We start from the raw sequence: 27,959 nt of genomic DNA, 5'->3' as shown, positions 1-27,959 counted from the left end.
GTGATTTGCATTTCCATGGTGACCTGGTATTGAGCATCTTTTTAGGAAATGAAGGCCTCGTGTAGCCCAGCAGATGGACACTGGGCCCGGCAGTTTAAAGTTAAATCTTCCTCATTTGACTAAATGCAGCAACTTTTGAATCCTGAATGTCACACAACAAAAGGGAAAGAGAACTGTGGATAGGGCAAAGTACTGGTCCTTTGGTCCCCTCACCTCCAGCTGACACCCTGACATACAGAGAAGCTGACGCCTTAGTGGCTTCACCTTGACCATTTTATTTGCGTTTTTTAAAAACAATTAAATTAGAATACAAATATTAGAAAACAGCGGCCCTCAGCTGCCAGTGCAGATGGAGGGGTGCCGGACTGCGCAACCAAGTTTATACAGTAAAACTGAATTTGCCCTCAACCAGATTTATGTCCCTTTAGTCTTTAGACCTGAAACAATATTGCTTCCTGACTAACGAGAGTTCTGTTTATACAAAGGAAAATTATTCTGGAGCTGTGGGGAGGGGGGGGGGAAGGACGGGGAAGAAAAAAAGCAAGACAGAACGGCGGGCAGAGGTGGTCTGGAGAAGCAAGCGTGGCCTCTGGAGGGCTGGGCACCCAGCTGCGAGTCCCTGGAGGCATCTGGGGTGGCTGTGGAGCCTCCATGGCTGCTGGACCTCCGAGGCCAAGGGGGCAGCTTAAGGGCTGTCCCCAGCCCAGTCCTGTTGGAAGACGAGAGTGAGGCTCCCAGGGGAGGGGTGCCGGGCAGGCCTCGTACCCGTCGGGAAACCCAAGAGCAAGAAGAGGGAGAAGGAACCACCTCAAATCAAGAGGAGGGGGTGAAATCCCTGCTGCCCCTCGGAGGTGGCCGCCCTCCCAGTGGTGGTGGCACCTGTGGACATCTGCGCTGTTCCGTAGGGAAGTTAACCTGAATTGGAGTTACCGAGGTAGCTGGCTAGAAAACTGAGAACGCCCCCACGCCACACGGTGCAGCACCCTGGGACCCCACCTGCCGCTGGGGGTCCTGGCCACATGCTGGGTCTTCAAAATACCAAGTTATTGCACTTTCAAAAAATACAACACATCTGTGGCTAAACCCGCCCCAGCCCGCCCACACCCAGACCGACTGCTGCGCCCCCCCCCCACCGCCCCCCTCCCTGCCCCAACCCACTCCATGGCTTCTTGGCTAAAATGCTCGCTGCTCAGCGGCACGCTCCAGGGTCTCTGGGCGAGAGGACACGTTCGCAAAAGAGAAGAAAAGCAAAAGAACAGACGAATGTCCAAGTCATGGCTGCCACCAGGGAGCCTGTGGGTCAGTCCTCCCTGCCACCCCCACCAACCCCAGGTCCCTCTGCACCAGCTGGAATGGTCATCGGAAGAGGCGGGGCGTCGGGGAGGGGGCAGTGTCCTGGGTCGCGCCCACCCCTCTTCAGGGCTTCGACTCTGGCGGGAGAAGCAGCTGTGTGGGTGGGTGGCTTGCCTCGCTTTTTTTTGAGTCTGATTTTTTGTTTGTTTCAATTTTCTTTTTTTGTACCCTTTTTTTTTTTTTTGTCATTTTACTTTTTAATCCTCCGATAGGAGAGTCCAGAGGTACAGGTGCCAGGAGCCAGGAAAAGGGGTGGAAAAACCATATGAACAATAAAAACAAAAAGAAAAATCACTCCTCCCTCTGCACCCCTAGGCCCGCCTGCGCCCCTCCGCGTGGTGAGCACCAGGAAAGTCGAGTGTCTGGCCGGTGGGTGGCAGCAAGTGGTCAGCAGGCCGACACCAGGCCCTTTTGGAAGGGGCAGCGGCGCTTGGGCCGGGGGCCCTCGTCATCCTCATCCTCTTCGTCTTCCTCCTCCTCATCCTCTTCTTCCGACGATGAAGAGCTGTCCAGCGTGAGGTCCACCACGTCAGCTCCTGGCTTCCCATTTTCAACACTGCCCACCGTGCCGCCCCCGCCGCCGGAGCCCCCAAGCACACTGCTACTGCCGCCATTGACATTAGGGGTGGATAGGAGCCCATTGGTGTCTGAGGTACCTGAGGGTGACAGGGACAGATGCTCAGGAAGGCTGCTGGCCCAGAGGGGGTAAATCGAGGTGGCAGGGGCAACCCGGAGACGTCACGTCTGCCTGGTAGTGCATAGGCCCCCTGATGCTGGGGGGCATCCTATGCAGGGCCCTGCACACAGCAGGCACTCAATAACTACATGCCGCCTCTAGCGCAGTCTTGAGGCCCAGCCTACCCCACTGGGGGGGGGGGGGGGGCGGATCGGCTCCGCCGGGATGGCTGTGTTTCAGATAATAATGCCACACAGCAGGACAGAGTCAAACTCAGAAATTGCCAAGCTGCCAGAACGGATTGGGGCAAACCATGGGGCAGTTGGGGGCCTGGGTGGGGACTCACCAAGCACGAGGATAGGGCACTGGGGGCTGCAGCTGCGCTCCTTCTCGGCACGGATCGGGCACCACGAGCCATCCACCAGGTACTCAATCTCATCGGCGTCCTCACACTCACTCAGGATCTTGGAGAGGAGCCTGGGGTGGGGGGAGCAGGGGGGCTGATTCCTAGGCAAGCTCCCCTCCCTGCTCCCTTGGACTCCAACAGGATGATCACTAAGTCACTCCCTTCTTGGTAAAAGTGGCTTCAGGACAGCACCAGCCAGGGCCTGGTGACCTGAGGACCTGGAAGGGGGTGGCCCGGTCTCTGCTGTATGCGGCCTGCACACATGGCCCCCAGGAGGGTCTGCCAAGTTGCTGTGAGGACCTGCACTTGCCCACTCATGGCACAGTGACAGCCCTCCCTCCAACGGCTCGAGAGCACAGGTCTTGGGGGGCCGAAAGACAGTCCTGCCTATCCAGCCCGATTCTGTGCTGCCCCCATTTTTACAGATGAGGAAACTGAGGCTCAAGGGCAGGTGCATGCTGCTCAAAGCCCCCAAAAGGCTCTGGGGTAGAATAGGGAGAAGTGGGGCCTGCTAACTCCCATACAGACAACAGCATCTCCCAGAGCACGCCTGTGGCAAGCCAGGCCCCATGAGGCGTGTTCTGGCCCTGGCACCATTCTACTGAGGTACTGCCAGCCAGGCCCATTTTAGAAATGGAAGAATTGAGCTCAGGGAGGTGGAGTGAGCTCCCTGAGGCCACAAGGCCAGGCAGTAGCAGGCCTGGGTTCCAGTCCTGCCCCCTGCCACTTCCTGACCACGGGCCTCGGTCTCCCCATTGTAGGATGAGGTGGCACAGCACCCACCATCTCCAGCAGCTGGGAAGACCTGAGGAACAACTAATGCCCAGGCCAGGCCACGCCTGGTATAGGGAACACACATGCTGCAGTAGCGATGGGGCCACCATGGCCCTCAGCATTTGTTCAGTGTCAAAGCTGGACCTGCCTGCAGGTCACTTTGACCACTTTGGTCACAGTCACGCAGAACGGAGGCTGTCTTGCCCAAGACACCTTCTGGGGCTGATGGGCCCTCACCCTAAGGCCTCCCCTCCATTGCCATGCTCACAGCCCACCACCCCAGGGTCACCCTGGTGTGAACACAGCTTTGACTGCAATGCATGTCTCTATCTGGAAACTCCTACTCACCCTCCAAAGCCCCACTTTACAGCTCCTCTTCCTCCTCCAGGTGGAGCCTGAGCAATAGAATATATGGGTCTGGCTCAGTCCCCCTCCCCCATCATGTTCAGGTGGGAGTTCCCTGAAGGTATGGTCTGGGACACAGTCCTTTTACAGATCTGTGGATGACCCAGCTCAGGGCCTGGGACAAGGTGGCAGAGCCTTGAGAAATAAATGTACAAATCAAAGCACACTTCCTCCAGCAAGTCTGCCTCGCTACATCCAGGCCCCATGGGTTTGCTGGGATCGTGGTCTGTGTGGGGTAGAGCCACCGTCCCCGTCCCCATCCCCATTTGTCCCTGGCGCTCTCAGAGTTACCACCACTTGAGACTGAGTGACCCACTCTAGGCCTATTGGGGTGGGGAGGGGTGAGGGGAGGCTGGCGCTGGGCAGCACAGCTGCCAGGCTGGGAACAGAGCGGCCATTCAGGCCCAGCCCTCATGCCCAGCCCCAGGGGCCTCTTCACGCCACCCCGAGGCTGGAAAGCGTAGGGGGCTGTGGCTCGGCCCCTCCAGGGAGGGCACCCAGGTTCAAAGTTGGCCAGACCTGGGTTTAAGTCCTGGCCTGGCTACCTGAGGGATTGGAGGGAAGGTCCCAGGGCAGGCAGCTGTCCTCTCTGAGCCTCAGTTTCCTCATCTGTTAGGTGGGGACAATCAAGGCCCACCTCCTGATACAGTGGGGAGGGAGGGCTTGGCAAGACCCTGAGCACGGTGACCAGAGACGCTCACTGGAGCGTGGGAACAAATCTGCACCCAGCCTGTAGGCCGGGGGCCGTTCCTGTCCTCACCGTGCACCCCCCCCCCCCAGGCTGCGCGACTCGGCCTTCAAGGGCTGGGGGGTCCAGAGGTGGCCACCTGCACACCAGCTCCTGCCTGGGCCACTGCCTCTCCCTGCCCCCGCCCAGCTCTGGGGACACAAGTGGGTGTGGCTGGCGCCTGGCAGGAGCTGCTCAGTCAGGTGCTGGGCTCGGTTTCTGGAAACCTAAGACCTGAGCAAAGTTTCCCTTTTGGGGAGAACGGCCTTTTTCCCCTTGTCCCGGGGCGTGGGGAGGGCCTGCTGGTTAGGCCAGAGGACAGCCTGGCCACACATCAGTGCCACCTAGAAAGGGAGAAGTGGGACATGAGCAGAATTTGGGGGACACCTGTGTACTTTTCACCTTTCCACACGGAGGGCATCATTAAGGTTGTGCTGAATGCTACTGAGGAAGTAACACCCTGAATTGTGCAACGGCCTCGAGGCTGGGGGTTCTCAGGTCCCCGTGTTATGTGGGAAAGAACAGACTAAGAACATAAGGTAAGACAGGAGCAGTGACCTTCCTAGGCCGCCCACACAGCAAAGGCCCTGAGAAGTCCTACAGAGACATCTGCCTGGTTGTCACCTGGATTTTCAGAGCTGCCACAGGCACAGAGGCCTGGAAGTTGCATGGCTCTGCTGCTCATCCCACAGAGGCCAAGAGAGGTGAGAGGCGGAGCCCAGCGCAGCCCGGAAGGCAGTGCGGTCCCCGTGTCCCGGCCACTCACCCATCAATGATCAGCTGGTCGTATGGGGCTGGCTTGTCGCACACCGGGCACAGCCAGGTGGGCTTCTTCTCATTCATCTGGAGGTAGAAGACGGCGTCGAAGCACTGCAGGTGGGCACAGGTCTCCGCCCGGCAGGGCACCGACAGCCGCATCTTCACCAGCTGCGGGGGAGAGGGTGTGAGCAGGCCTCTGGCCCGGTGCTGCCCACCCCAGGGGGACCCCACTACTGCGAAAGTGAGGGGGGGCTGGCACACCAACTCACTGGGCAGATGAGGGAGACCCGCACGCCGGTGGTGGCAATCTCACTGTCGGGGTCCAGGCGCAGCTTCTCTTTGACTGTGGAGAAGTGGGGAGAAGAGAGGTGCTGCAGGGCTGCACTGAGGCGGGTTTTCTTCACCACCCGCCTGGGAGAAAGCCCTGGGCAGTGGCCACAGGCATTTCTGACAATAACCTGGACACACCCAGTAGGCGGGCCAACCCCCCAAAAAGCCCATCCTGCAGGGGCTTTTCCCAACCCACAGGACTTTTTGGAAACATCCAGGAAACACACGGCTGCCAACAGGGCTAGTCAATGTGCCGTTAATTCTGATGAAAACTACCCCAAAGCTTCGGCGGGGAGTGAGGCAAAGCCCTGCTCTGAGACAGTCCCCACGAGGAAGCACCAACACTCCCACCACAAACCCTGCAAGGGAAGGAGCAAACCCACCAGTATGGCTCCCCTTACACAATCAAGTGTTACTTCTTAATAAAGATAAGGCGGCAGGTGCCTACCACAAAGCCACCTGCAACATGGGAACTTGCTCACAACACGCAAGGCTTCCTTCTCAACTGAACGCAACGCTGGAAGAAAGTCTGGAAGGAAATGCACCCAGCGCAGCCCTGGGACGGCCTGCAGGGGGCGCTCACTCTCCCTCCTTCCGGGTTCCCATACATTGTTTTGTTGAAGGCAGGGAGACTGGCAGACACAGCTCAGGGGTTCAGGCAGTTAAACCCCTCAGGAGAAACTGACCCTGGGCCCTGCAGAGTGGAGGCCACCCTGCTTGGAGCCGGAACTGCCCCCCCCATGACTCCTGCATCCCTTCCTCCAGGAAGCCTCCTTTCTTTTCCCAATGGGCTGGCGTTGAGGGTAAGCATGCAGGTTTGTCCCCACCCTAGCCATTCACTTCTTAGTATGAATTTCCACCCCATGGCTCCCCTCTCTAGCTAACAAGTGCTAATGAAGGACTCAGAAGCCATGGCCCATCAAAAAGAATGGATGTGGTGTGCACTGGGTTTTGAAGCAAGACCTGGCTCCTCCCAACAGAAACAAGGCGTGTGCAACAGGAGGGGTTCCAGTGAGACAAAGAACAGGACTTTCAGGTTGTCACCAGAAGTCCCAGTGGTCACGCTGCCCAACCGGGGGCTGGCTGGGGAAAGGAAGGCAGGGGCTCCCTTCAGAGAGGAAACCTGGCCACCTGCCCCAGCAGGGGCCCTGGCTGGCACATACACCCCTGTAGCTCACAGTACTGCAGGGCCCCTGGCTCACCACTGAGGGGTCAGGCCAGGCCTCCACGTGCCCTGCCCCCACCCTGTGGGCTGCTGGTGCCTGGATGAGCCCTGGCCCTGGTCAACAAACACTCTGGTCAAGTTGGCCATTGTCTCTACAGGGAGACAGGCAGGTGGCGGGGGGGCGGGGGGGGAGTGGTGGTGGTGAAGAAAGGGCTCTTTGAAGAAGAAGAGAGGCAGTGGGGCGCGGCACACAGGCCGAGGCCCTTCGGTCACCAGAGCCCTAACTCGGCCACTCGGTGTCCCACTAGTCACACAGAGGTAGCAGTCACCCCATGAGGGCCTCCCAATGACCAGAGAGAGCCATCGACTTGCCCAAGGCCACACAGCAGCCAAGTAGAGGAATTCCTGAGCAACAGCTGCATGGCCCTGGTGCGAGGACACAGGAAGAGACGACTGGCTCTGCCTGCCAGTCTTGGTGGTGTGTTTTAATGCTCTATGTCCCCCCTCTCCCTTTTTTGACTGTTAAAAAGTATATATATAAAAAAAAATGAACCGCCTCACCATTTCTGGTCAGACCGTTGTCATCCATCACCCACGAGCCTCCAACCATGAATCTGCCCTCTGCTCCCACACTCCGTGCCCCTGTCCCATTCCCTGCACAGCAGCCAGAAGCCTCTGCCTAGAACACTCATCCATCACCTGGGGTCTTCCCCTCCGAGCAGCCTCTACGAGGCTCCAAACAAGCCCCACATGCTCAGCACCCCCTGCCGGACTCGCAGCACGCTCAGGTCTGTGAGCGCACCTCGAGCGCCCCGCCTCTGGCTCCCCGCTCCATTAGCATCCCCTAGAGAGTGCCTCAAGCTGCCAGGCTCCGTGTGGGTGTCCCCCCACAGGCGACAAGCCCCCAGCAGAGGCGGCTCAGCAGTGAGAACCGGCACCGACCCTGGAAGTCCAGGGAAGGCCCCACAGTGCTCACCCAGCGCCTTGCACAGCTCCGGATGCTTGACCCCGATGGTTTTCAACCTCTGCAGCAGCTCTGAGGAGGTCAGCTGCCGCACCAAGTACAAGGCCACCGAGTAACTCTGGGGGCAGAGGGGGCGGAGAGGTGTCAGGGCCCGGCAGGGGCTGGGCAGGGTGAGCAGAGCTGGGGAGCGGGCAGCATGGCGAGCACGGCGGGCAAGCAGGCAGCACCGCCCCACTCACCTTGCCATAGTTCCCCCAGGTGACAGTGATGCGGTTGGTGGCCGAGGACAGGTACATGAGGTGGGTGAGGTTGATGGGGCGGCAGGGCCTCTTGGGCTCCACTCCAGGCTTATTCGAGGGGTAGTAACCCTGGGAGCAGAGAGCGGCTCAGCCACTGCAGCTGAGCCGTGTCTCTGCTCCTCCCTCCACGTCCCACACCACCCCAAGCAGATGCAGAGCTGCCCGGGGACCCTGCTCACCGGGTCCGCACCCCCCAAGCAGATGCAGAGCTGCCTAGGGACCCTGCTCACCGGGTCCGCACCCCCCAAGCAGATGCAGAGCTGCCCAGGGACCCTGCTCACCGGGTCCGCACCCCCCAAGCAGATGCAGAGCTGCCCAGGGACCCTGCTCACCGGGACCGCACCCCCCAAGCAGATGCAGAGCTGCCTAGGGACCCTGCTCACCGGGACCGCACCCCCCAAGCAGATGCAGAGCTGCCTGGGGACCCTGCTCACTGGAACCGCACCCCCCCCCAAAGCAGGTCCAGAGCTGCCTGGGAACCCTGCTCACCGGGACCGAACAGTAGCTGTGGTTGACCTTCACAGCGATGTTGGGTGGGTACTGGTCCTCCTGAGGGCCGCTGGTGTCTGAGTAGCAGATTCTGCAATGACAATGGGGACCGTGGGCCACAGGCAGTAGAGGAGCCCCTGGGCGGGCCAGGGAGGACAGACCAAGGCCATTTCTGGTCATTTCTGGCCAATGCTGGGCTGTACATGGGGGCCTCAGGGACCTGGTGTCTGGCCCTAGTGGGGATGGACATAGTACGTCCACAGCCAAAGACAGCCAGCAAAAAGAAGGGGGGGGGCAGTCCACCTATAGCTGGGAACCTGAGAGGGGCTGTCAGAAGGGAGGGGCCTGTGACGCCCTTGGGGTGGGGTATGGCAGGGCTATAGCCACTCAGGGTGGGAGGAGGAGCCAAAGAGCCCCATGGGGTCCAGGCACACCTGGGCTTACCTTAGCACAACCTGCACGGCCTTCACCCCAGGCTGCAGTTCTCTGTGCGCCAAGGGAACCACGGGGAAGGAAAGGAAGGGATATCAATGCGGTGGAAAAAGCGCACCCAGCACGCCACGCAGACGCTTCAGCCAGGGTGACACTCGTCTCTCTGGTCCGGGGCCGGCCAGCCAGCCGAACCTGCTACCTTGCTCGGCAACCGAAGGCCACTAGGTGCCACCAAGAACATTCTCTCCTGCCATTTACTTGGTGGCTGGGGCCAATGACCTCCCTTCTGCGGACAGTGGGGGTTTGGTGTGGACATTAAGTGAGCTGATAGGTGCAGGGCTGGCATGTGCCAAGTGCCACAATAAGCGGCTGCTCCAGGGGTTAACTGCTGTTTCACCCAGACATGGAGGGCCTCAGAGAGTAGAGTCAGAGACCTGGGCACAGCCCAGTGTCCCCACCCTGGCGACTCTGCCCCAGGGGACACTAGCCACGTCTGGGGACATCTGTACTTGTCACAACTAGGGGTGCTCCTGGCACTGAGAGGTTGGGGACCAGGAATACTGCCCAACACCCCCCAGTGCCCAGGACAGCCTCCCACAAAGAATGGCCCAGCCCTGATGTCTACAGTGCTAAGGCGCACAGACCCTGTTAAAGGGGAACACGGCCCCCTCTCGGGGCTGCAGGTCAAAAGTGGTGAGTGCTCAGACTGTGCGGGGTAGAGGTGGGGGTGCCACTGCCAAGTGCGGGGTCTGCACTGGATCTGGCTGAAGGCTCTCCTAGGCGGTTGGCCCCGCACCCACCCACCGCCTGGCCATGGAGGTCAGCAGAGGGTGGCACCCAGCGCACCTGGAGTTCCGGATCAGCTCCACCTGTCTGGGCGTCAACGCAAAGATGCACGGGCTCTCCTGAAGCTTCTCGTTATTCTGTGGAACTGAAGACAAACATGGGGTCAGGGTCACGTCTGCTTCCCGGCGAGGGCACTGACCATGGTCATGGTCATTTTAACTGCCCAGCCAGCCCTCTACAGGTTGGGAAGCAGAAAATGGGAGGCTGAGTGCCACCCAGGTGGAGCCACCAGGGATGAGAGTAAGAGAGGAACCGCCCCTTCTGAGCCTGTGGTTCAGGGAACACTAACCACTCACCCCCCCCCAATACCACCCCCCCCGCCCCCGCACTGAGGGCAACTCTTAGAGCAGTAGCCTTCTCATTCCTGTGTGGTTCAGGTGTTGATTCAGGAAGACAGAACTGCTCAGCCAGGGGAGAGGAGCTGTACTGGGCGGGGAGGATGCAGCACAGGGAGGCTGCATGCCCTCAGGCTAGCCTGCCTTCTCCAGGTCTGTAACACACCAGCCAGAACTCCGTCCCCACCTCGCACAGCTGTTCTGGGGCATCCGGTGAGTATGTGCCCATCAGTGCAGACATGCGCACACATACAGGCTGACGAACGCCCATGAGCATATTCTACTCAGAACGCTTTCGATCAGCAGAAAGACCGTTACCACCTAATGCCCACCACTGTAGTCTGGTTAAGATATGCTCCAGGACCCTGCACAAAAGAATACTATGTAACTGTGGAAACAGATCATTAAGAACGAAAAGCTCCTTGTGTTCTGATAAGGAGTGATTTGCAAGCTGTTTTGGTTAAGTGAAAACAGCAGGTGCAGACTAGTGTGTTTAACACGCTGCTACTTGTGCAACTAAGTGGAGAGAGGGGGTCTGTGCAAGTGCACTTTTGCTTATCTGTACAAAGGACTCTGCGGGACGGGGTGCGAGAATTGGCCACAGTCGCAGCCTCAGAGTGGTTGGGAGACATGGTCTCTGCCTTGATGGGACCTCTGCCTTATATCAGAGACGGTAAGTGCGCAGATGGGTGTGGCCACACACCAGTAAAACTTAGTTTAGAACAGGCCGTCAGTGGGGGTTGGTCCCCACCCAAGTTGGCCAACCCCTGCCTTAGAACCTTCTGAATTTCAAACCTCCACAACAGCTAACCTATTTAATAAGAAAATGAGACTTGAATTCAAAACCACTTCTGGCTCAGAAGCAAGACTGCCTGGGTTTGTACCCCAGCTTTGAGGGCCCACGTACCCTCATCCTGGCCCAAGCCTGGGTGCCTTCTGTGCACAGAACCCACTTTTTGGGGTGTGCAGCCAGGTCTGTTGCTGGTGCTCAGTAAGGTGGCTGCTGTGATCGCCTCGCTACTGCCGATTCATGCTTGTTTGCTGAGGACCCAGCTCGTCAGTCCCTGCAGAGTCCTGGCTGGGCCCCTGAGGAGGGCCACCTAACTGGGGACAGGAAGGCTCACAGGCCACCTGCAGACACACCCAGACCTGCCCAAAGAGCCTGGGAACAATTATTTATGGGGAGAAGGGGCCTCACGGTATCAGCTGGGTGGGAGGTCAAAGATACCAGCCCCCCCACCCCACATTGTCCTCCGGGCAGCAGGGGAAGGGACTGCAGCAGGTTGCTCCAGAGCTTCCCACTGCCAGCAGAAACAGTGCTAGAAAGGCAGGCAAGCAGGTGTGGGCCCAAAAGCGAGGGTCCGTCCCCTGGAGGGCTCCTCTTTCTAGGCAAGGCGGCCGCGGGGAGGAGATGCACTTCCCATTGCCATCCTCCGCTGGCATCGGCCCAGGGGAGCTGACGGGTCCTCCAGGAAGCCAGGTGGCCGGGAGGCGAGCTGCCACCTCAGCTGGGAAAAGGCACACCCATACCATTGGGGGTGGGGGTCTCCTACACCTGGGCCTTCGCCAGTTCCACCTTCAGCTGTTCAGGGCTGGGACGTGAGCAGCATCCATGACTCTTGTGGAACCCACCTCTATCCACTCCACAGGCCAACTCTTTTTTTTTTTTTAATTAAAGTTTATTGGGGTGATAATTGTTAGTAAAGTTACACACGTTTCAGGTGTACAATTCTGTAATACGTTATCTGTATCTCACACTATGTGCTCACCACCCAGCCAGTTCTCCTTCTATCACCGTATATTTGCCCTTGGCCAATTCTGTTGGCACCTAATGCCGTCCCCTCTCCCACAGCCCATGTGGTCAGTACACAGATCTGCTGGTCTCTAGGCTCCCAGGGCTCACCGTCTGCCGAATCCAGCCTCAGGGGACGCTCTGTCCCCATTCCTGTGGCCTTCATTCCACAGCAGCCATCCTGGCCTCCACATCATGCTCTCCACCTACCAAGTGCATCCTGCTTTGGGGCCTTTGCATGTGCCACCCCCTCTTCCGGAACATTCCTCCCCCAAGGAACTCTACCGCCCTGGTATCTTTTAAGCCTGTGCCAATGCCATCAAAATGATAAGCCTTCCCTGAGCATCTTTATTTAAAAACTATTCCCCCCACCCCAGCAATTCTGATGCTCCCCACCTCTTTTCCTATTCCATTTCTTTTCCAAAACTTTACCTCCTAAGAATCAATGCAATGTCCCGGTGTTTTTAGGTTGTTACAGACACCAACATAACCAAAAAGTACTTCTGTTGTCACCTGCAATGCTGTAAGCTGGGTGGCCCATGGATGCACGGCTCTCCCAGCCCCCGTGTACACCCATCCACACCTGAGCCTCCAAGCCCCTCGGGACTAAAGGCAGGGAAGCCCCTGCTCCAGGGTCCTCCAGGGAGCGGGAATTCTGGGGACCAGTCCGAGCTAGATCAGAGACACTGCCCGACAAACAGGGCCTGCATACCCATCTCCATCCCGAGCTGCCAGGCAACCTTGCAAACTGCCACCAGCAAAGAACGTTTAAGGACCTGAGCAGGTGCTCACAAGAAGCTGGGGAGGAGGGGATGATAAAACAGCAGTCAGGTACAGCCCCGTCTCTGTAGGATGGCACCACCAGAAAACAAAGGCGGAAACAACAAGCCCAAACTGCTGGCGGGGCCGTGGGGAGAGGCGGGCACAGCTGGTTTCTCAGCTATTACCCTATGTCTTCTATGATGAACACGTGATTTTACAACGGTTTAAATGAAAAGAAACGTTACTATGAAAAAGTCCATTGGATGGGACTGCTCTCCCTTCCCCCTGGCCTGAGCCTGTCTGCTGGCAGCCTGAGACTCGGGATGCCCTATGACTATCTGGGCTCCCAGGGCACGGGATGGGCCGGGGTATGTACCACACCTGGCGGGGCAACAGCAGGCTACTGTACCTGAGGGATCACACCTGCCTCAGAACACACTTGAGAAAACAAGACCTGGAAAAGCTCATGGACCTTCAGCTGCTCCAAAGCCTCAGGACAGTCCAGTCAGTCCCCACTCAATCTTCCCATATTTTCTGGCCTCTGCTCTCCCTCCCTCCCTCCCTCCCTCCCTCCCCCGTGCCACACCACACTCTGGTTACAATGGCCTCCATTCACAAGTCCTCTCTCACTGCTCAGCCTCTGGCTAGAACACACTCCCTCTCTCCCTCTTCTTTGTCCAGTTTATTGCTTCTCACCCCTCAGGTCTGGATGGGAATGCCGCCTCCAAGAAGCTTTCCTGACTGCAACCTCCCCACAAATGCATAATAAGGGGTTCCTGGTACTGACAAGCCTCCCTAAAAACCTGCATTCTCCGATCAGAGTATTCCTCACCTGGCACTGTTTAATCACCTCCAGTGCAGCTTCCTGGCAAAATGTGCCAGGCCAGGGATCCTACTACCTTGCTTGTTGCTCAGGCAATGCCAGCCAAAGCGTTCAGAGACTGAATGAAGGACATCTGTGTGCCCTGAACAACGTGGCAGGCACTAGACCAGCAGCTCTCAACCCCCTCGGAGCTGACCACCTCTAGGAAGCATGTGGAGAAGTGTGTGTGGGGGGGGAGGTTTCTGGAGTTGTCAAGACCCAGGGCAGCAGTGGGGGCAGGCTGAGTGACCCCACACCACAAGGCACTGACCACAGGATGCTGGGAAGCCTCTCGAAGCAGCCCTGCACCAGGTCAACCTGTTTCCTTCCTTCCGCCCACAAGTCTCATGATGGCCACTCCTCCAACACTGACGAGGAGGCCTGGGCCTCCCTAGTCGGACTCTGGCCACTGACACCCCACGTGGCTGAGCTGGAGGACCATCAGGCCATAAGATGCCCAGTGAGCCCCAAGCTCAAGCAGCCTGTCCCAGGCTCATATTCCTGGCCCCACTGAACTCTGCTGCAGTCTGGAAGCCAGTGCCCCTGGTCCGGGCATGCCTGACTGCCAGCCCCCATCCTGGCTGGGAAGGGAAGCATGGCCAGGTTCCTCACGCAGAAAGGAGGCCTGGGGCCCAGAACCTTTGTGTGGTTGAGAACAGGTGTCTCCCCGCAGGGGTACAGGCACCCACGGTGCAGGGAGAGTTCAGCATTGGGAAGGTGGCTGGGCATGGGGCCCCGGAGCCTCTTCCTCGGGATTCTGTATGACCTTGGGCCAGTTTTCTGACCTTTCTGGGTGGCAGCCCCCACGCCGCCAGAGCAGATCATCTGTCTCCTAGGGTCCTTCCAGCTCTGGTCTGTGGCTCTATTATTCCCCTCCCCTCCCCCACCCGACACTCCACTCCGTGTGATTTATGTCTCCTGTCCTCCTGGAGCAGGCTCCATCCCAGAGCCAGCCGGCAGCTCTTCTGGGGGAACAGACCAGAGTGTCTGGGCCTCGGTATGGTCGGCCGGTCATGGCAAGGGGGAAAGGGAAGCTGGCCAAGCCACAGCCTCCTGACGTGGCTCTTGGGCAAGGCCAGGGTGGCAGAATTCACAGAATTCACATGAGAAGGCACCCAGGGTTCAAGGTAGGCAGACAGAACTGCTGGTCCTGGAACACAGCGGCCCAGACAGCTTCAGGGTCAGGGCCTGTGTTTGGTAAGGCCTTTCCCTAGAAAGCCGGGCAGCCCTCAGGGGTCCCCAAAAGAATAGGAGTCCCAGAGAAGGGGTACACCCTGGAACAAGGGTGACAAGTGGATGGGAGCGGGGGCAGGGCGGGGTTGGCCTCTTTGTTTTAAGCCGCCAGCAGAGTAATTCCTGGTGTAGACAGGGGAGCAGACTCCCGGAGATCAGGTGACCGGGGTCCCTGGGGGCTCTGGGCAAAGCGATGCATTGTGGGGTGGAAGCGACTGCACACTCACCATGCAGGAAGGAAACCCATGGTCCAGGCAGGGGAGGGGAGGCCACCCGCCGGATCTGAGTTCAAAGTCACCTCCAGCCCTGTCCCCCGCCCAGTGACAAGCCTGCCCTGTGGCTTCCCAGTGAAAACTTGGCCTCCCTATTACGAAGATCATTCTGGACTCTGAAACATCAGCTTGACCTTCAGAACCAGTGAGCCAGCCAGTCCTGGGGCCCCTCCCACCCAAAGCCTCCTGGAGAACCCAGTGGTGTGGGGGGAGATGGGTTCCAGTATCTGGAAAGAGGTTGGGGGAGCAGAGACAGGAAGTCATCCTGGAGGAACTCAGGAAGGGGCCTAGGGTCTCCAGTACTGCCAGGTCAACCCCACGACTGCTGCTGGGCCAACGCGCTCCCCACCTGGGGGCCGGCAAGAAACAACTGCTCGTGCCATGGGGAGTCAGGCCTGGCGCTAGCGACTCCTTCCTCATCTCCTGCAGCCTCCCCTAGAATCACAGCCCCTCCGGCCCGACTTCACAAAGCCCAAGGGCTATAGGTAGAAGGAGAGAGGCAGCTGTATCCCCACTCTTCTTCCCCCACCTAAGGCAGGACAAAGGGGGGTGGCTGGCACGAGGCACAAGCTGAAGTCTGCATGCAGAGAGGGGCCCCCTGGCTGAGCAAGGCAGGACGCGGGTCAGCAGGATGGGAGGGAGTGAACAGCGCAGCCAGGGGCATGATGGGCGGGGGTGTGGAGGGACCGTGACATCTGCCACAGCACGCAGGGACCAATTCCTGACCAGGGCCTGAGCCCAGTGTGCAGCAGGGGCTGGGTAAAAATGTGTGTGTGTCGGGGGAGGGGGGTTGGGGGGGCGTTGAGCAGGAGATGCGGATGATGGGATGCAGGTGGCTGGGCACCCTGAGAAGGAAACCTCCACAGGGCGGTGCGGGGCTTTGGCTGCTCTCTGCTGGGTCCTGGGGTCTGGGGCTCCCACCCAGCAGGTGCTCGAATACATACTGTGAAATGAGTAAGCGAGTGAGTGAGTGAAAGAATAAACTGAATGAATGAATGGCGGAAGGGAGATTTAAGTGACAGGGAGACAACGGGAGGGGTCTCCAGGAGCTCAGGGACAAGAGGCCTGTGGCCTTCCACTTAGAGCCCTGGAGGCCCAGGAAGCCGGGGCTGCTCAGCCTTCCCTAGCCTGAGCTTGGGCACCATCTGAGGCTGCCACCAGGCCGCCACCCACCCCCAGCCCCGTCATCAAGGCTTCCGGGAGGACCCAAGGACTACACAGGCCCGTCACACAGCAGGCACTCCCTCAACATGGGGGACAGAACAACGAGCACAGAGAGGAGCCACAGGGCCCTGGCATTATCCCCTCCAGCCCTGTCCAGTGGCCCATGTGGACTGGCCGGAACCCGCTGCCGAAGGTTACTCTTGAGGGCCGCCGACTAGAAAGAGAGCCTTTTGGCGGAGGGTGGGGGGTGCGGGGATGAGGGAAGGTGAGATCCAACTTCTAGCCCTTTGTCCCAGGGAGTGAGCATAATAGCCAGCCTCTCAGGTAGCCCCCCCGTAAACCCCTTTCCTGGTGGTCCAGCCACACTGTGCCAAAGATGGTCTGTGTAACCAGTGGATTATGGCGGAAGCAAAGATATGCCACTTCCAAGCTCAGGTTATAAAAAGGCCCAAGGCTTCCACCCCACCCGAGTCACTGGTTCCAGGGGAAGTGAGCCAGGCTGCCACACTGAGAACACTCAAGTAGTCTATGGGGCCCACGTGGTAAGAACTGGGGTTTCTGGCCAACAGCCAGCAACCACATGCGTAAATAGCCCCTCCAGCCCCAGTCCAGACTTCAGATGAGCCCCGGCTGACACCTTGACTATGACCTTATGAAGGAGCCTGAGTCACAACCACCCAGCTAGGCCATTCCAGAGTTGTAATCCTTGGAAACTGAGCCCCTCGGTTGCTTTAAGCTGCTGGAATTGGGGGCAATTTATTACACGGCACCAGGTCATTAAGCTAAAGACCCAAAGGTAGCCCCTGTCGTTTCTGGGGGGGATAAGACCTCTGCTACCCCTGGGACCTTGCTGCTCCCCAGAAAGTGCTCCGGGTCAGTCGCATGGCCAGCCGTAGGCAGGAGGAAAACGTGGAAGGTGGGGCCCTGGGGAAGGCGGCACTCACCCAGCTCAGTGGGCTTCAGCAGCTCATCCAGCATGTTAAAGAAGGGCAGCTTCACGAGGCGCACTTCCGGCTTGAGGGTCTTGGCGGGCAACCGTCCAAGTCCATTTAAGTACTTTCCATAGAGCACGGGGTAATCAATGTTGGGGCCAGTGAGAGGAGTCCTGGGCACCGTGCCGGCCCGGTCATAGGTCGAGTGCATAGTCAGGGGGTCCAGGGGCCGGTGGGGCTGGGGGACAGGCTCCGAGCTCTTCTTGGCGTAACGCGTCTCGTAGAGCTCCTTGATCTTCTTGAACAGCTCAGGGCTACAGTCAAATTGGACCAGCTGGAGGGCCCGGGTGACAAGTTCGTGTTTAAGTCCGCTCTTACTTCGGCCAACGAAACCCAAGAGCATCTGAAGATCGGAGACTCGGAAACTCATCACCATGTTCTGTGAAGAGCAACCGCAGACACATGGGCTCAGAGGGAGAGGTGGCCAATGGGGTGTGGAGCTTTCCTAAAGCTTCCTGGACCCAGACTGGGGGGACAGTGAAATGAGGCCCCATCAGCCACCACCCAGTCCCACCCTGAAGCCCGCTTCATTCTGGCTGGCGGGTGGGGGTGGGGGGGGAATCCAGGAGAATGTAGCTTCAGCACCAGTCCCATTGGCCCGGGATTGGTGCCACCTCCACTTCCGGCTCGCCTTTTGTGTGAAATCCCCTCCCAGCTCAGCCAGGCTGCCCTCCTCCTCCTCCTTCTGCAACCTTCCTCCGCATCGCCAACGTAGCAAAAGTTCCTCTGACTACCTCCCCCCCACACCCACCTTCTATTTTAGGTTCTATTTTCCCATCTTCAAGCCTGAAAGCATCCCCAGAGCAGGAACTGGAAATCTTGCTTTACCCATGCACAACTTCAGCCACTCCCTAACAGAGGACACCGATGGCCTCTCTGACCCTCAGTCTCTTCATCGGGGAGGATAACAGGATCTACCTCATCGGGACATGGGAAGAACCAGATGAAGTAACTCATGTAAAGCAGAGTGAGTGCTCAACCAACGCCAGCCACAGACATGTTTTCCCTTCGGTCTAGAGCAGGGGTATCCAAACTTTTTTCAACGTTTTTTAACAACAGCCATATGCAGTAAAATACACAAACAGCCGGGCCACTCACTCGAGGTGAAGTACGTATTGCCTCACCTGGTTTATTTAAGTAAACTTAATATATTTTTGGAATTTGCTGCGGGCCAATTAACAATGGATTGCGGACCGCAGTTGGCCCGCGGGCCACAGTTTGGACACCCCTGGTCTAGATGGTAGCCACAACTTACTTAATACAAATCACCTGCCGGGAACTGAGCTGGACGTGTGATTATATACTTAACTGACCCTTAAAACACGCCTGTCTGGGTGGTGTGAGCTCCACGTTACAGCCAACGTTTAAACCCAGGCTGCATCTGACGCCGGGTGGTTCCTCTTTACTACACCGCCCTTGGCATCGACCTAGAGCTGTGCACTGTGGAGGCCATCAAAATGCCCGCTGACCATTCCAGCAGACTTTCTCTACCTGGGCACTGTGGACATGGGGGCTGGATTAGCCTTTGTGCGGCTGTCTGGGGCACTGTGGGGGGCTGAGCAGCATCCCTGGCCCCCACCCACTGATGTCAGGAGCACCCCAAAACCGCAGTCGTGAAAATCACAAACATCACCCAGACATCCCCCCATGCCCCCTGGGGACAGGATCAGCCCCAATTAAGAACCATGGGTCTGAAGGGAAGGCTCTGGGAATCCGACAGCTGGAGAGGCTGTTAATTGAGCTGTGGCAAAGTGATGAATGAGGTCTGGCAGGGTCCCTCCACCTAAATCAAACCACACACAAGAGCTCAGTTGATCCCGGTGTTTTCTTTGGGGCTGACTGGCGGTGGCCTGCCTTCCGTGAAACTCTGGGACACCAAGGGGAGTGAGGGCTCCCCAATGTGCTTCATAAGCAAAGTTATCCTTGAAGGATGGGCCAGCAGGGTTTCGGGGCCACCCACGCTGAGCCCTGAGCTGGCCTGGGATGAATGAAATGTGGTGGGAAAGACACTTCCAGGGGAAATGGGGGACAAACAGTGCAAGTGACAAGAGTGGCAATGGAAAGCTGGCGAGTGTGGGTCAGGACAGCACCCAACGAAACCAATAAATCACTTCAACTCAGCTTGAGAAAGTCTGACAGTCGGAGGTGGGTGGGAACCCTGCCAGGGTTTACGTAGCAGCCTTAATGCCAGGAGGTTCTGGTGTTTCCCGTTTCCTGGCTGTTTAAGGGTGAGGTGTGGAGTCTGACAGCGGCCCTGTGACTCAGGAGGACCTGGGTTCAAATCCAAATTCTGCCCTGGTGTCCCAGATGACCCCGGGCCCGCTGTGAGGCCTCTCTGCATTTTGGGAGCAAGGTGGATACTCTCTACGATTCCTTCTAGCTGTGCAACACCAGGCTCCTGTAGATGGCAGAAGGGACTGTCCAGTACTGCCTGCAAAACCCCAAGGGGGAGCCTTTTCCAGCTGCAGGGACTTCCTCCCACTCCTGCACTACAGACATGCAGTGTCTACCATGTGCCAAGTACCACAAGGGCATTTCACAGTCACCAATCTCACAAACACCCGTGCCCATTATGCAGGTGAGAAAACTGAGGCTCTGAGAGGGAAATGGCTGGCTCAAGGCCGACCTGTGTGTCAGTAGCAGGGCTGGCATTTGGACCCAGGTCCATCGGGCTCCTAAGGGCATTTCCTTCCACTCACATCCAGCTGCCTGGGAGCCCGGAGGGCTCTCACTCCCCAGCACACCCCCTGCCTAGGGACCTAAGCAGTGTGCTAGCCCTCAGAGAGTCTGGAATGCTTTAAAAACAGGGAGTCTTCACCTCCCTCGGCCTGACTTCCCACCTTGAGCAGAGAAAAAAAGCTTGCAGACAAGATGTTTCTTCTGGAAGAGGCCCAAGGCCTGTGAGGGGAGAGGCGCTGTCATGTGGAAGCTGACTACATGCCATGGAGACACAGGCAGGTGGGCTTGGCCTTTCCGAGTCTGACCACGACACATCATCCTCTCCCTGGGAGCCTCCTGCTCCTGCCAGGCCCAGACCTGTCCACCAGGCTGGACAGCCCAAGCTGCTACACCCGCATCCTGGGGCACACCCCTCAAGCTGCCATATGCTCACGACTCAGATTTCTCAGCAGCTGCCACCACCGAGGAGCCTGCCCTTGACACTGGGGAAGGGGGGTGAGGGGGGCACAAGCACTCAGGAAGAAACCCCAAGCACTTGCTCGGCAGATCACTTCCTGCTGCGAGGCTTCATCCTGACCCGCCTACCCCTCAGATCTGTGTTTATAAACAGCACCAGGCCCCAACGGCTTCCACAGTCTGCAACTCCAGGCTTGTGGGGAGCCCAGTGGAGAGACATCAGCCGGGATCGAGAAGCAGCAACTTGGATAGAGAAGCTGAGCTTAGTTTAGCTTAATTAACCTCCCTCCAGCATGAGCACAGAGAAAAGTTAAGGCCCCTCTCTCCAGGAAATAGGAGATGCTACAAATGCTACACAGTGTCTCAGGAGTTGACCGGCCAACCCCTCCTCCCCAACCCTTCTCAGGGGCCTCCGGTGAAGGGTCTCAGTTTTCCAGGTTTATCAACAAGCCCCCCTCATTTTCCCCCCAGATCAGGCCACTTTGCACCCCAAAAGGAAAATCTCCAGCTGTTAATATGAGAGGGTGGGAAAGCGCCTAAAAGAGAGGAACATTTCAATTACATGGCAAGCACTCCGTGGTGACAGCAAGAGACTGAAGGAAAAAGAAGGCTCCCTGGGATGGAGCAAGTGGTGCTAAGTCTCAAGCTCTCCTAAAAGGAAGTTTGGCTCCCGTTTTAGAGAATTTGAAAAAAGAAAAAGGGTCCATTTTATTTAATGGGGGTAAGGGGGGCAGCCAACGGAGGGTCAAGTAGAGTTCATCAGATCATATTTCAAGGCCCTGGAAGGTATAAAAAAAACTTCAGACCCTACCCTCTGGCAGGGGTGGGGGTGGGGACCCAGAATCACATTGATGGCCCCAGGAAGAGCTTAAATTTCAGGGCTCCAGGGACTTTAGGCCTGCAGGCTGCCACCTTGGGCTTGCAGAATCCAGACTTCCACATCTCTAAGGCAAGTCTCAATTTCTCCAAACCCTGGAGAAAGGCACGAGTGTGTGTTGTATAGGTATGGGGCAGGGGGAGCACTCTGGAGCGAAGGGAGGGTAATGTCCTATAACCACAGAACCTAGAAGGCTGCATTTTAGGTCCCAGCGGTAAGGGAAGGGAGACATAAGAAGAGGGAGGAGCCAGAGAAAGAAAACATTTACAGGTCAGAACCTTGGGGAGCAGAGACCAGAAGCGGGGAAGGGGACAGTGCCCCGGTTCTGTAAAGAACCACGTCCCCACTTCCCTGGGATCATCGGCTTTAAGTAAACCTCTTAGGCAGGAAGGGGGGAACCCTAGTCTAGCCTAAGCAAGGGTTCTGGAGTCTGACCTGGGAGGTATCTGTGAGAAGGTACCTCCCTGGGATGGGAATGCTCCAGCTCAGTCCCAAGAGAGTTAAAGGGGCCCCAAGCTAAGAGAGGGGATGGCATCTATGGGATGTGGAACCTGGACCCCAAACTGGAATATAGGGAGAAGCAACAGGAGCTACCCTACAAAAAGAGACCTACCCTGGAACCACTTGGGACCCTCCCAAGATCAACAAAGGAGAAGAGCAGAAGGGGCGTGCGGGTTCAGTAGCCAGAACTGGGTGCATAAATGGACCTAAAGTAGGGGTTCTGGGGGCTGTGTGGGTAGGCACCTTATCTGAGAATTAGATTTCTCATGCTATACTGGAAGTATAGGGGAGCCGCTAAGGTTGGGAAATAGGGCTGATAACTGCAAGGGTAGAGTTTAGAGCCCCCAGTAGCAGAGTCCAAAGCCTCACAGATGCTGTCCTGAGGGGGTCAATACGGAGAGAAAGGAGTTAGGAAGGCTGTGGACCGAGAACAGGGGTCAGGGCGCCATCCTAGGGAGCAGAGCAAGCTCAATTAACATCGCGCTCACTCGGGGAGAGAGAGGGCGTCTGGGGGGGCGGGGCTCTGGGACCAACGTGGGAGCCCAACTGGGGCCCCTAACTCCAGCCTGAGGTACACACCCCAACAGGACACGCTATGTTTGGGGGCGGTTCAGGATCCTGGTTCATCACCCCGGATTGTGGAAGCGGTGGCAGAAGGGTTAGGGAACCCTTCTGAGCAGGGAGTCGCCAACCCCAGCCTGGCCTGCTGGCGGAGAGGCTGAGACTCAGATGCCAGCTCTCTGAGCCATGGTGGGCAGGGAGGCGAAGACACTCCCCCGGGTCAAAGAGCACAGACCCCGGCTCGGGAGGAGGAGACGACCGTCCAGCCCATCATACTGTCCGAGAGGACTATGCCTCAAGCTGGGAGGCTCGGCCCGTGTTTAGGGAGATCCAGACCCTAACTGCTCAGGCTGGTGGGGGAACCCCGCCTCAACTCCATGAGCCGATCTCCGGAGCAAAGACTGGGGTGAGGTTTGAGGACCCCGCCCCCGGCCTCCCCGCCCCCCGCCCCCCGCCCGCACTCGGAGCCCCGGGGGCAGGCGAGGGGACCGGGCGGCGAACCGCGGGCGGGCTGCGCTGTGGGTCCCCGGGCGGAAGGCGCAGACCTCGACCGGCCGCCTGGCCCCCGCCCCCTCGCCCGCCCGCCCCGGCCGGCGCCGCCGCGGCTCACTCACTTTGGCCTCCACCAGCTCCGCCGCCATCTTGGCCACCAGCGTCCCCCGCGCCGGGAGCCCCCAGCCGTCGCGTCACGTGACCGCCCGCCACTCGTAGGCGGGGCCGCCGCCGCGGCCAATTAGCACCCACGCGCCCACCCCGCCAGACGTCGCGCGCTGCTGCGCGCTGCGCAGGCGCGCGTGGCCGCCGCCCGGGCCTCGGCCAATCGGCGACCCGGCACCGCCCCTCTCCTCCCCCCCCCCCCGTCCCCGCCCCGTCCCTCCTCCCCGCTCGCGGCAACCATTCCCAGCCCTGGCGGCGTCTGGCTTCTTAAAGGGGCACGAGCCCCGCACAAGTTGGGGTGGTTGCTGGGTCCTGTCTCGGGAGGAAAGGTTAGGAGATGGTGAGCACAACGCAGCCAGGTGCCAAGGCCTCCCATGTAAGGAGGCCTACAGGTGCGTGCAAGGACGCGGTCCATGGGCGGTGTTGGGGAAGAGACGATTACCCCAGAGCAGTGGCCGCCAGTACGTGCAATGCGGCGCCTTGTAGCGCAGCGCGGTGCAGCCTCAGCGGCCCGAGAGCTCCGCGCTCTGCACATCCGGGTCCTGGCGCGACATAGGGGGAGCGGGATCTGCACCCACTGTCTGGCTTCGGGCGGTGAAGTGCTGGACTCTCTCCCCCAGTCCCTGGAACTCCACTATTCCTCACTTCTGCGGGTGACCCCCCCCCCCCGCTAGTCCCGCCTCCTCATCCCCAAGAAACCTTTGGAATCTGCACTAACTGGGACCTCCCCCAGCTTTAGAGCTTTCCGTGGCTCCCCAGTGCCCGCCGGCAGCGAAACTCAAACTTTCTACCCGTTCCAGGTGATTAGTTTTCCTTTTTTAAATAATGAAAAGGAGAAGCTGAGACCATTTAAAGGAGCCATTGTGGAAAATGGCTGGGTTGATTGCCTTCTAGAAAAAGAATGTCAATTAACCTTTAGCCCACCAATTCCACTTCCCTAGGAAATAACAATAATGGTGATAATACTAGCTAATACTAAGTGTCAAGCACTGTTTTAAGCACTTAATGTGCTATTTCACCCTCATGCCAGCCAATCCCATGAAATAAGTACTATTATACGTTCCAATTTACCAATGAGATAAGTGAGGTCTGAGTGGTTAAGTGACTTTACAAGGACACAAGTGTATAAACAGATAAGCACTTGAATATGCAGACCCAGAGAAGAGCTGAAGTTGCAGTTCAAGTCCGAAGGCCATCCGCTGACAGAATTCCTTCTTGCTCAAAGAAGTCAGTCAGGCTTTTTGTTCTGTCAAGGCCTTCAACTGATTGGATGAGGCCCACCCACATTATGGAGAGCAATCTGTTTTACTTAACAGTCCACTGATTTAAATATCAATCTCATGAAAAAAAAAAATCTTTGCAGAAACATCCAGTATGATGTTTGACTAAATATCTGGCACCATGGTCCAGCCAAGTGAAAACATATAATTAACCAGCACACATGGTAAGATAGGATTTGTGTAACCCAGGCAAGTGATGATAGGGTCCTGGACCTGGTTGAAGGGGTGGAGGGCAGAGGGAATGGAGAGAAATGGACAGAACCAAGAAGTTTAAGTGTACAATACATAAAGAGTTTTGATATCACCACATTTTAATTTTAAAACATTTCACCCCAGAAAGAAACCCCTTTCCCCGTTATCAGTCACTCACTAACCCCCTCCCCCAGCCCCTGGCAACCATGAGTCCACTCTCTCTACGGATTTGCCTGTTCTGCACATTTCATATAAATGGAATTTTGCAACATGTGTTCTATCTCCTGCAACCCTAATGTGACTGAGAAATCAACACTTCCAGCCTCCTGCCTACCCCTGAGCTCTGGACTCAGTGACCAGCTACCCTTGAGTCTGCACGTGGGATCTCACGATGTCTCACACACACCATGCCCACGCTAAACTTTCCATTTCCCCACCCAATCTACTCCTTTTGCCACCTCCCTTCTCAGCTGATGGAAGCGCCATCCTGCCACTTCGCTGGGCCAAAATCTGAAGTCAGCCTGGACTCGTCTCCTCTCATCTTTCACATTCAATATGTCAATCAAAACAGCTCCGTCGTCTAAATCTGCCCACTTCTCACGCCCTCCATGAGGGCCACCTGGGTCCAGCCCCCATCATCTCTCCTGCCTGGACTAGCACAGTCCCCTCTGCTCTTGCCCCCTGCAGGCTGTCCTCCTATAAATGGCCACCAGAGGGCGCCTGTGAGCACCTGAGTCGGATCCCATCCCTCTGCCCACAGCCCTCCAGGGCACCCACCTCCCTCTGGGTAAAAGCCTAAGTCCTCCCCGAGGCACATAGGGTCCTGCAAGACCTGTCCCCGTTTCTGCCCGCCACCCACCCCCAACACTCTATTGCAACCACAGGGGCTTCCTTCCTGTTCCTCTAACACTCCAGGCATGGCCCTATGCCATGCTGTCCCTCCCACCTGGAATGCCTTCCCCTGGACGCCCACATTGCTCCTCCCTGGCCAGCTTCAAGTCTCTGCTCTGATATCTCCTTATACATGTATAAAATGTACTACCATCTGACCCCAGTAGTCTCATCCCCGTAATGCTATTTCGTTTCCCTCTACAGCACTCCTCACCATCTGACATACCATATGTATTTTACTCATTTCCTTATTATCTGCCCCACCAGGATAGAGATGCTTGTCCTGTGTCCCCAGGGCCTCAGTCAATGTCTGGAAGACAGGCGGTGCTCACCAAATATGTATGGATGAATGAATACCATCCGAACTCTAAAAGTTTAGAGCATATTATTTTTAAAGAGAATCACCTACGGGGTTTTTCTCAACCTCAGCACTGTGGACATTCAGGGCAGGATCATTCTCTGGGGGGGGTTGTCGTTCTGGGCACCATGGGATGCTGAGCAGCGTCCCTGGTCTTCTCCACCCACTCCATGCCAGGAACACCCCGGTGGTGGCAACCACAGATTTCCCCAGACATCACCCAGTGTCCCCTGGGGGCAGAATTGCTCCCAGCTGTGATCCAGTGATGTAGGGCAAGGCTTACAGCAGGATGAATCAGGGGTTCATCTCATTGGGGTCTCTAGTCACATGCTCCCATATACACAGGGGGAAATATTCAATATTTTTGTTTAAAAAGTTCAACTGAGTAAATTTGAAGATCTAATTGGCTTTATCAAGCGATTCATGAATCACGTAGAATCCCATCGAGCAAGAAGAAGAGTGTTTTGAGGGGATGTACAAAATGGAAGGTTTTGATAAGAAGGTTGGAGCAAGGGATATTGACCAAAGAAAAGAGGATTATTTTTGGCCTGGGACATCTTTGCTTTTGGGAACAGAAGGGAAAGCATTCTTTTTTTTTAAACCACAGATTGCCTCTTCTTTCTATGAGGGAGGAGAGGGCCCATATGGCAGATTACCTTACTGGTGCTTGACCAAAATGTTCCAGACTGGTTGATTAAGATTACATTTCTGGGAGAGGTTGAAACTCAGATCAAGTGTTAAATTTAGGTTTGGTATCATGGGCTTTTAGTATGAGTGACGTCATTTTGGGCCTGTGATTTTCTCTTTAACATTCGACATATAGAATCTGAGGCTCAGAAATGTTATATAACTTGCCCAAAGACACACAGCCAGTGAGGGCAGAACTAGAATTTAAACTCAGGATGTCTGGCTTGGGTCAACCAAATCAGAAATAAACCTAGGAAATAGCGGGGAAGAGTTGCTCCTTGATTAAACCATACCTTTTTAAAATTGTGGTAAAATATATATAACATAAACTTTTCCATTTTTAAGTGTACAGTTTTAGTGTGTTAAGTACATTCACATTTTAGTGTGTTAAGTACATTTTTGTGCAACCATGTCCACTATTCATCTTCAGAACTTTCTCATCTTCCCAAACTGAAACTTTGTCCCCATTAAAGACTAATTTTCCATTCCCCCTCCCCCGACTCCCACCATTCTACTTTGTCTCTGAATTTGGCTCTTCTAGGGACCTCTAAATGGAATCATATAATATCCATCCTCCTGTGACTGGCTTATTTCACTGAGCACAATGTCCAGGTTATTCCCTGTTATAATGTGTCAGACTTTCCTTACCTTTTAAGACTTAATAACATCCCATTGTATGTATATACCTCTAAACCAGGCCTTTTTGAGTCACTGGTTTCCACCTCTTATTAGCTGGGTGACCTTGGGTAAATTACTTAACTTCTCTGAGCCTCAGTTTGCTCCTGCATAAACAAGCCCACCCAAAGCCAACTGTGTAGGAAGGATTAAGTGAATTAATTAATTTAAAGCATTTGGCGGCTTCTAAAAAGCTCTCAAGAATCATCAACAAGGTTGCCGGTTCGATTCCTCAACTCCTGCAAGGGATGGTGGGCTGCGCCCCCTGCAACTAACAACGGCAACTGGATCTGGAGCCGAGCTGCGCCTTCCACAACTAAGATTGAAAGAACAACAACTTGACTTGGAAAAAATCCTGGAAGTACACGCTGTTCCCCAGTGAAGTCCTGTTCCCCTTCCCCAATAAAAAATCTTTTTTTTTAAAAAGAATCATCAAACGGCAGATCCAAGGGGCTGCAGTGGCGGCTGTATGTCAGCAGGGGCCGCTATAGCCGTTTCTGCGCCCTCCCTGCGCCCGCAGCGGGCGCATGCGCAGCGGCGCCTCCCTGCAGAGGTCACTTTTTCTATTGGTTCTTTCCGGTGTTTTCCTCTCTGCTTGTATTTATTACTGCAGACCCTGAACCTAGCTGTGTGTGCTTTTGCTCTGGGCTGAAGCCCCGCTCTTTCCTCAGGCTTCTGCTAAATGTATGTCTGGGGATGGCGATGGGGAGAGATTCCCAGGTAACACCTGCCACATCCCTTCAGCTGTGGGGCTGAACACCCCTCCATGAAGGGGAAGGGGAAGGAGGGCGCGCAGGACTTAAATTTCCCTATTCCCCTTAAACTTTCTCCCGTTTCTTCAACTAACACTAAATTAAATTTTCTGAATAAGCAATCTATTCACTTGAGAGCAAATTCAACCTATTCTTAATGGAAGCCTTTGATTTTCTTCTCTGAAATACCCGCCTTTGCAAGGAAGTGCTGTGATGTGCCCAGTACGGAGCCCACCACACAGTAGGTGCTCAGTGCATTCAGAGACTTTTTAAAAATTAAGATTAAAGGGAAATTTATTAAGAATGGAAAACTGGATATTTATCTGCTGAAAAATCGTCTTTCAAATGGCGCATGT

General features: G+C 56.5%; 1 protein-coding gene across 2 annotated transcripts; it reads right to left on the bottom strand.

The window, feature by feature from the left end:
• Window positions 1-255: 255 nt before the first annotated feature.
• On the bottom strand, window positions 256-23,367 carry PIAS4 (protein inhibitor of activated STAT 4). Of its 2 annotated transcripts, none has more exons than XM_088792286.1 (11): window positions 23,211-23,367; window positions 16,990-17,416; window positions 9,626-9,710; window positions 8,792-8,833; window positions 8,348-8,438; window positions 7,799-7,927; window positions 7,572-7,677; window positions 5,370-5,443; window positions 5,108-5,268; window positions 2,376-2,506; window positions 256-2,009 (listed from the first exon to the last, which is right to left on the bottom strand). In XM_088792286.1, the coding sequence occupies exons 1-11, from the start codon at window positions 23,301-23,303 to the stop codon at window positions 1,741-1,743; spliced, it is 1,608 nt and encodes a 535-aa protein (XP_088648412.1). In that variant the 5' UTR covers window positions 23,304-23,367; the 3' UTR covers window positions 256-1,740. The 2 variants fall into 2 exon arrangements, with proteins under 2 accessions (XP_088648412.1, XP_074193695.1); XM_074337594.2 differs by lacking the exon at window positions 23,211-23,367 and adding an exon at window positions 22,726-22,857.
• Window positions 23,368-27,959: the final 4,592 nt, after the last annotated feature.

Source organism: Rhinolophus sinicus, chromosome 15, assembly GCF_057876585.1.
Source record: "Rhinolophus sinicus isolate RSI-liver-muscle chromosome 15, RSI-T2T, whole genome shotgun sequence".
In the NCBI taxonomy this organism is placed as follows: domain Eukaryota; kingdom Metazoa; phylum Chordata; class Mammalia; order Chiroptera; family Rhinolophidae; genus Rhinolophus; species Rhinolophus sinicus.
The sequence above is the reverse complement of the archived record's forward strand: the minus strand, read 5'-3'. Positions and strand labels throughout refer to the sequence as shown.